Source organism: Cariama cristata, unplaced genomic scaffold (genome assembly GCF_000690535.1).
Source record: "Cariama cristata isolate BGI_N322 unplaced genomic scaffold, ASM69053v1 scaffold30118, whole genome shotgun sequence".
NCBI lineage: Eukaryota > Metazoa > Chordata > Aves > Cariamiformes > Cariamidae > Cariama > Cariama cristata.
The window spans coordinates 7180-15507 of NW_009629919.1; the positions used below are offsets into that span (position 1 = coordinate 7180).

An 8328-nucleotide genomic window follows, 5' to 3' on the forward strand; every position below is an offset into this window, starting at 1 on the left:
TCTGGCCCCATCAGCTTTTCCCAAAGGGCAGCAGCAGTTGTGCCTGGGTCCTGCCAAACGGCTGGCAGGAGGGAGCCCGGAGGCTCCCGGGTGCCAGCTCTGAGCAGCACATGTGCCCATCCCACCAGGTCTCCGGAGCTGGCCAGGATGGCGCAGTGGAACCAGCTGCAGCAGCTCGACACGCGGTACCTGGAGCAGCTCCACCAGCTCTACAGTGACAGCTTTCCCATGGAGCTCCGGCAGTTCCTGGCCCCATGGATTGAAAGCCAGGACTGGTAAGGCCTTGCGAAACGCCGGCGTGGGGACTTTGCTCGGACACCCACTCTGGGGTGGCAGCAGGTCTGGAGGAGCTCGGCCATTTTCCCTGGGCTCTCGATGTGGCAGGACTGGTCTTCCTCCCTGAGGCTTGTGTGGCGCAAAGGGGAGTGGAACTCTGCACATGGTGTCAGACCCTGGACCAGGAGAAAGGGGAGCTCCAAAGTGGAGGTGTCCCCATCCAGGCCTGACTTACGTTGACCTACGTTGTAAATGAGGCTGACACAGAGCACCGATTCCCGGATCCCATCCAGCGAGCATGTGGGACTGGTGAAGTGCTCACGTGCACTGTCTGCCTGGCTTGAGGCCAGACTGTGAGGCTGAATCCAAAACCTCGCTGTCGCTCTGCCCTTGCTGGTGCAGTCTGAGGGCTCAGTTTATTGGCATGAAGCAAGTCAGGCCTGCTGTGGCACAGGTTAGGAAGATGGCTGGGGAGTTAAATTGCATGGGGGACGGCAGGTGTGAGCAGAGCTGCCCTGCCTTTTGCGCTGCCTTGCCCCTTCCCCTGTGCTGGGCACCCAGGACCCTGCATTCCCTCGCACAGGGCGTACGCTGCCAGCAAGGAGTCGCACGCCACGCTGGTGTTCCACAACTTGCTGGGGGAGATCGACCAGCAGTACAGCCGCTTCCTGCAGGAGTTCAATGTCTTGTACCAGCACAACCTGCGGCGCATCAAGCAGTTCCTGCAGGTGAGATGGGAAGTGCTGGTTTGGCAGGGGTAGGTACGGAGGGAGCCTGTGGAAGTCCCAATGGCTTCCTTGGCGTAGCATGCGACCCACAACCCTAAAGAACGTGGAGGCTCCAGGACTTACATTGTGCCTGCTAACCTTGGGGGTTTGAACCTTTTACAGAGCAGATACTTGGAGAAGCCAATGGAAATAGCCCGCATCGTGGCTCGCTGCCTGTGGGAAGAGTCCCGACTCCTCCAGACAGCTGCTACCGCAGCCCAGGTCAGTGGCCCGGGTGTCCTGGGGCATCCGTCCTGCCACCTGCCCAGCAGCACTATGGGGGCGCTTGGTACGGTAGGGAAACTGCAGTCCGAAGCTCCCCACTTGCTTCCTTCGGTAGCAAAAGCTGCTTTGTGCTGAAGGATGGTCCAGCTGCGGTGGCCAATAACTTCTCTCTGGGCAGCAGCTGCTTCCCGCCAGGGTGCTGCCTGGGTGCTGTCTGCCTGGGGTGGCTGTTAGCTTTGTGCATCCATCTCTCCTCTCTCTCTTGCTTGGGGTGTGCTCTGTACCGTGCACCTTGCTGTGCAGCCCTGGAGCTAATGCTGCAAGCAAGCAGCCAGCTGTGCTGGCTTTTGTTAGTGAGAGGGGTGAAGACGCTTCCTGCAAAACGTCCACAGGCTGGGAGGGGAGCATCCCTGGGTCGTGGCCCTGTTCTAATGCCCTCTTTGACTCCTCTGCAGCAAGGGGGACAGGCAACACATCCGACAGCGGCTGTCGTGACAGAAAAGCAGCAGATGTTAGAGCAGCATCTGCAGGATGTGAGGAAGAGGGTGCAGGTATGTGTGCTGCCTAGGCACCTTCTCTTTTCCCTGCTCTGGTGATTTAGTGCTCTGAATAAATCCACATCTCTTGCCTTGCAGGATCTGGAGCAGAAGATGAAAGTGGTGGAGAATCTCCAGGATGACTTTGATTTTAACTACAAGACTTTGAAAAGCCAAGGAGGTAATGGAAGCTCATTAGCATCTGGCAAACCAAAGTGTGTTCCTGCAAGGAAACTTGCTGGAGGGCATGTTCCAGCCCTCCTGGTGCCTCCTCTCCAAGCAAGAAGGGTGGCTTAGGCTCAGGGCATTTGCAGGGCAATTGGAGAAACCTTGTCTTTTGTTTCTGTAACTGACACTGCCTCCAGGGGAGTTGAACCAGAGCTCTGCCTGTGAACAAAGACATGGCCTGTGAAGGTGATAGGGCTGCTATGCATGTAGGAAAGCCAGCAAGGTGCTTAGAGACTGTGTGAGATGGCCGCTTAGCTATTGAAGGCTTTCTAGGGTGCCTGCTCCTTTGCAGTGGAAGTCATATGTTTGTGTGATGCTTGGGAGGGCAGGAGGAGTCCATGTGCCTGGCTGTAGCTTTCTCACCTCTCTGCACAGACATGCAGGATCTGAATGGAAACAATCAGTCAGTGACCCGGCAGAAAATGCAACAGCTGGAACAGATGCTCACGGCACTGGACCAAATGCGAAGGGTATGTCGTGCATATCTGGCCTTCCAGATCCCTCTGGGGTGCAGTGTACCCTTTTTCTGGGGTGTGAGTTTGGTGTTCCTGCACAGCCAGAACTGAGAGCAACACTGGAAACAGCCCTCGGTGGCTTCCTCCTTGTCTGTGAATGTGAAACTTGCAGATATTGGAGGGAGTCAGAGGGTGCTGAAAGTTCTTCTTTCTTTTTTGACAGGGTATTGTGAGCGAGCTGGCTGGACTGCTGTCAGCCATGGAGTATGTGCAGAAGATGCTGGCAGATGAGGAACTTGCAGACTGGAAGAGACGGCAGCAGATCGCCTGCATTGGCGGCCCACCGAATATCTGCTTAGACCGGCTTGAGAACTGGTAAGAGCTGGCTGGTGGTTGCATCAGTCCCTAGAGAGGTGGCATTCAAACACCTGCAGTGGAAATGAGCTCTTTACCTCTGGAAGCATCATTGCAAAATGGCTTCTGGTGCCTGCAAACATAAATGGAAACCACTCGTTGGACTGATCCTTGATAGTGGGTACTAGTGCTGGAATGGTTACCACCAGGCCTGTGGGATTTTAGGACTGCTGTGCAAAGTTCCTGTTTCTGGTGTATGTCTGCAGAACTTGGGCGCGGGAAGGTTTCTTTTGTAATGCATGGCTTAGAAAAATGCGCTGAGCTGGGAGCCATAGACGTGTTCTGTTCTCTGCTGGTTTGGTACGGAGAGCATCCTCCCTCGCACAAGTGAGGGAAGAGGAGGACTCCGCAGGCTGGGACCGTGCAGGGCTCCGTGGCCAGAGCTAACACTGGTTCTTCCTGCTCCCCTAGGATAACCTCTCTTGCTGAATCACAGCTACAGACCCGGCAGCAGATCAAGAAGTTGGAAGAACTACAGCAGAAAGTGTCCTACAAGGGGGACCCAATTGTCCAACACCGGCCGATGTTGGAGGAGCGGATAGTGGAGCTGTTCAGGAACCTGATGAAAAGGTGCCGAGGGCTGGGAGGGAGCTGTGGGCAGTCCCCTGGTCAGAGGCAGTGGGTGCAGGAGTGGGCAGTGAGTGTGCTGGGCTGGGCCGGGGGTTTGACTGTGGTTCTTGTGCCTTTGACCCACAGTGCTTTCGTCGTGGAGAGGCAGCCCTGCATGCCCATGCACCCTGACCGGCCCCTGGTCATCAAAACTGGTGTGCAGTTCACCACCAAAGTCAGGTGGGTCGCTGGCCCCTACGATTCTGCTGCACTACGGGTGAGGGAAAGGAGCTGTGCAGGGGAAAGCAAAGCAGGATCTCTCTCCGAGGAAGATGCTGGTGCGGATGCAGCCTCCAGCTTGTCTAGGGAGCGCTGGTGCTGGGAGGGAATGAATCCCAGCAGGCTGGCCCTGCTGGACTACTGCCTGCTGTGACTCAGGGCAGGGATGGCGGCTGCTGGCTGGGGCTCTGCTGCATTCCTGGAGGCAGCCAGGGTTCTGGTAAATCCCGCTGCAGGGGTGGGGGGTGGCAGGAAGCGTCAGCGCATCGCAGGCCAGCTGAGAGGCAGCTCTGACACCAGGCTCTGCCTGGAACTTCTTCACCATCTCCCAGCTGTGCCTCTATTGCTCCTTGGTATGTGGCAGCATCTGGCCACAGAGCAGTGTGGAGGGTGTTTGTTCAGAGCAGGTGTCTGCCTGGTGTGGGCAGTGGCCAAAGTGAGCCCTCCTCAGGATGCTCAGGGGAGCATCAGCAGCTCCCCGATTCTGGGGACAGGTGTTGGGGCTGACAGGTCACAGGTCTGCCTGCAGACGGGCTCAGGGACTCCAGAGGAGCTGGGTAATACCATGTCCCCATGAACTTTGTGGTGTAAACCATGGTGCTGCCTTCTGGGGGATGCACATAGCACTGCTGTCCACACAGCTGTTCTGCAGTCTGTGCCAGATGCTGCGTTGAAGTGGAGTTGTTTCCGTGTGCAGGATGTTCACGCTCACACTCTGCATCTGTTGACTCTTTGCAGGTTGTTGGTCAAGTTTCCAGAGCTGAACTATCAGCTGAAAATTAAAGTCTGCATTGACAAGTGAGTCCTGTGCTCTGATCCTGGTGGTGTTCAGTGGGGTTACTGGAGCGGGACTTGTTCCTGCTGCTGTTGGGTCAGGCTCCATCCCTGCACCGAAGGCCAGTGTGACCCCCAGTAGAAGGGCAGGGTGCTGCTGGGTCCCAAGGGTTCATTGACATGTTGGGGGGACAGCCTCAGGGGCTTGTAGGACTTGATGTTGTGATGCAGCCAGCCCCACAGCTTGTCTGCATCGGGGTGGGAACGCTGTGGCCATGACCACATGCCTCTTTCCCCTTTCCTAGGGACTCCGGGGATGTTGCAGCACTTCGGGGGTAAGTGCAATGTTTTGGTTTGGTTTTTTTTTTTTCTTCTGCTTTTAATCCTGGCAAACATCCTACTGCACGTTCACTCTGAGAGGGCCCTGTCAGCCACGCTCTTGTCTTTCCTCTTTTGAGGTCCCGGAAGTTTAACATCCTGGGGACAAACACCAAGGTCATGAACATGGAGGAGTCAAACAATGGCAGCCTCTCAGCAGAGTTCAAGCACCTGGTAGGTACCACGAGCTCTCAGCCTGCTCCTGTTAAGGCCATGTGCCATGATGGTGTTGCTTCAGCCTGTTCTTTCTGACTGCAGACCCTGCGGGAGCAACGATGCGGTAATGGAGGCAGAGCCAACTGCGATGTAAGTGCTAGGGTCCCCTGGGTAGGAGAGCCCTTTGCTGGCAGCTCTTTGTCACTCCCTGTTGAGCCATGAGGGGAAGTGGGAGCCCTGCCCCAAGAGGGGGAGTCCGCAGGCACCCTTGGGTGTGTTGGCAGCTGCCAGACCAGCCCTCTCCACCCAGACCTGAGCAGCAGCGTTGGGCCTGATGGCCATGTGTCAGGCTGAGGGCATGTGTCTCCTGCGTGCTCATTGTGTCATCTTCCACCCTAGGCCTCGCTGATAGTCACCGAGGAGCTGCACCTCATCACCTTCGAGACAGAGGTGTATCACCAGGGGCTGAAGATAGACCTGGAGGTGAGCTGTGGGTTACTGCCTGTCAAGGCCATGGGTCTGGATGCAGAGGAGCCCTGTGAGATGGCCCAGCCTGTGGTCACATCCTGTCTTTGCAGACTCACTCGCTGCCTGTGGTGGTCATCTCCAACATCTGCCAGATGCCCAATGCCTGGGCATCCATCCTGTGGTACAACATGCTGACCAACAACCCCAAGGTAGGTCTGGGAGCTATGGGGTCAGCTGACAGAGCAGCAGTGCTGGTTTTGGGACCAGAGTGTCCCAGCAGGCAGGCTGCAGGCAGGGACAGGGAAGCTGTGGCCTGGGAGCATGGCTGGGGCAGGACCTGGCCCAGCTTCTGTCCCACGTCCTGCTCAGGGCTGTGTTTTCCCTCATGCAGAATGTGAACTTCTTCACCAAGCCCCCGATCGGGACCTGGGACCAGGTGGCAGAGGTGCTGAGCTGGCAGTTCTCCTCCACCACGAAGCGTGGCCTCAGCATTGAGCAGCTGACAACACTGGCAGAAAAACTTCTAGGTAACCCAGTGTGGGTGTCCTGCCTGTCCCTGCTGTCACTCGGGGTGGTTCCCCATCTGTAAATGCAATACAGGAGCAAGATTGTGTTTGGTAGGGGAGCTATAATTCTCAGTTGCTTGTTTTTTTCCCAAACAACACAAACCTCGGGTTGTTCCCTGGAAATGGTGTCTTTGGAAGAACGGCTCTCTCTAAATGTTGATGCTTCTCTTCTGTGCCAGGGCCAGGTGTGAATTATTCTGGCTGTCAGATCACCTGGGCCAAGTTCTGCAAGGTATAACTCCCACTGTTCTCTGGAGGACCTTCCCTTGACTGTTCCTTTCCTCCAAGCCATGCTCACAGCCTCTCTGCCCTCTTCCTCAGGAGAACATGGCTGGCAAAGGCTTCTCTTTCTGGGTCTGGCTGGACAACATCATTGACTTGGTGAAAAAGTACATCCTGGCACTGTGGAACGAAGGGTGAGACTTGGCCAGCGTTGGTCCAGAGACCCTTGTTTGGGCTGGGCTTTGGGAGGGGTCCCACAAGTCCTGGGCTGATGGAGTGGGGTGCCTTGTCCAGGTGCAGGTGGGCTCTTCTGGGATGCTTTTTCTGTCCAGGCCCCGTTGGCTGGTTCAGAGTGAAGACCCACCTGGGAATCCTTAAAACGTCAGTGGCTCTGCCAGTGGCTGGGTCAGGTCTTGCTGCTGCCTGATGCTGTGCAGAGAGCTGGCAGGGTTCACATCCTGGAATGGCTGCCCTGGTATCCTGGCCCACTCTTGCTCTCCTTGCTTCCTGCTGCCCAGGTACATCATGGGGTTCATCAGCAAGGAGCGGGAGCGAGCCATCCTGAGCACCAAGCCTCCAGGAACCTTCCTGCTGCGGTTTAGCGAGAGCAGCAAGGAAGGCGGCATCACCTTCACGTGGGTGGAGAAGGATATCAGTGGTACGTTGCACTCCCCCTCGCTGCCCTGGGTGCGGTGCCTTGCTCAGCCAACATTTCTGGCTCTGAAGGGGGCTTGGGACCCCCTGGTAAGACCCTTGTTCTTGTCCTGACAAGCCTTCTGCCTAGGCTAACTCTTTGAGCCTGGGTGCCCTTTGCTGGTCTCTGCCTCCTGGCTGTCCCTGCCTGTGTGCTGCCCATGTAGGGCAGTTCTCTGTGGCACTGAAACCTGCCCTGTGGTCTGCTGGGTGCCTTGTGAGGCTGAGCACGGCCCCAGGCTGATCTGGTCCCTGTTGCCTTGGGGTGTTTGAGGAAGGCCCTGCCTTTGCCTGAGGAACGCGGGTGTCTTGCTCTGTGTCAAAAGTCTCCTTGTACAGGGAAGACTCAGATCCAGTCTGTGGAGCCTTACACCAAGCAGCAGCTGAACAACATGTCATTTGCGGAGATCATCATGGGCTACAAAATCATGGATGCCACCAACATCCTGGTGTCCCCCCTGGTGTACCTGTACCCAGACATCCCCAAGGAGGAGGCGTTTGGGAAGTACTGCCGCTCTGAGAGCCAGGAGCACTCTGAAGCTACTGACTCAGGTAGTCGTTGACTTTCTGCGCTCTAGCCCTGTGTCATGGGGAAGCTCCAGGGACAGCACTGGTGGAAGAGTCGTCACCAGCCAGATTCCTGTAGGCACAGCCACAGTGTGGGACTAGCGGTGGGGTCCTCGTGGGGTGCGGGCAGCAAGGGCTGCGCAGGGGCTGGGAGGGTGGGTGCTGTCTGCAGGTCTGCGCTCCGGAGGGGGAGGAGAGCAGGGTTCATCTCTGGCAGCTGGTGACGAGGCTGCTTGCTCCTCTGCAGGTGCTGCTCCGTACCTGAAGACCAAGTTCATCTGTGTCACCCCGTGAGTGCTCCTGGGGGGGTGGCTGTGAGTCCTGGGGGGTCATTTGTGTGCTCAGCCTCACTTGAGAGGGTTTCCTTCCCACGGCTGCCCAAACTCTGCCTGGGTGCCCTGAGGCTCCCCAGCCTGAGCAGGGGGGGACCGCAGGGGCTGAGCCAGGCTCTGACCGCAGGCTTGTTCTCCCCCTCCTGGGGCCCCTTTCCTCTGGAGAGCTCTTGGGACTGGCTGAGCCGTGCCCTGGGGCCCGGGGGCGGGGAGGGAGGGTGCTGAGAGCTCCGGCCGGGCCCTGACTCCAGAGGTTTCTGTGCTTTTCTCTTCCTCCCTCCGGCAGCACCTCCTTCAGCAACACCATCGACCTGCCCATGTCCCCACGCACCCTGGACTCGCTCATGCAGTTTGGCAACAGCAGCGAGGGAGCAGAGGCCAACGCAGGAGGGCAGCTCGGTGAGTCTGGGGGGGGGCCTGGCACCTGCGAGGGGGCTGGATGT

General features: G+C 57.5%; 1 protein-coding gene across 2 annotated transcripts in view; it reads left to right on the plus strand.

Moving 5' to 3' along the window:
• The first annotated feature begins 137 nt into the window (after positions 1–137).
• STAT3 (signal transducer and activator of transcription 3 (acute-phase response factor)) overlaps positions 138–8328 on the plus strand; it is an 8280-nt gene continuing 89 nt past the window's right edge. Inside the window, exons 1-22 of one of the 2 annotated variants that reach the window (XM_009705348.1) lie at positions 138–275; positions 860–1004; positions 1167–1265; positions 1724–1819; positions 1904–1985; positions 2408–2502; positions 2711–2862; positions 3313–3471; positions 3598–3690; positions 4468–4527; positions 4809–4838; positions 4962–5055; positions 5140–5187; positions 5437–5520; positions 5616–5714; positions 5897–6032; positions 6251–6303; positions 6393–6487; positions 6812–6951; positions 7326–7541; positions 7801–7843; positions 8172–8282. In XM_009705348.1, coding sequence (XP_009703650.1) covers positions 148–275; positions 860–1004; positions 1167–1265; positions 1724–1819; positions 1904–1985; positions 2408–2502; positions 2711–2862; positions 3313–3471; positions 3598–3690; positions 4468–4527; positions 4809–4838; positions 4962–5055; positions 5140–5187; positions 5437–5520; positions 5616–5714; positions 5897–6032; positions 6251–6303; positions 6393–6487; positions 6812–6951; positions 7326–7541; positions 7801–7843; positions 8172–8282 — 2258 coding nt within the window. In that variant the 5' untranslated portion in view covers positions 138–147. The remainder of the gene's footprint in view (positions 276–859; positions 1005–1166; positions 1266–1723; positions 1820–1903; positions 1986–2407; positions 2503–2710; positions 2863–3312; positions 3472–3597; positions 3691–4467; positions 4528–4808; positions 4839–4961; positions 5056–5139; positions 5188–5436; positions 5521–5615; positions 5715–5896; positions 6033–6250; positions 6304–6392; positions 6488–6811; positions 6952–7325; positions 7542–7800; positions 7844–8171; positions 8283–8328) is intronic. The other variant, XM_009705349.1, reaches the window with a different exon arrangement.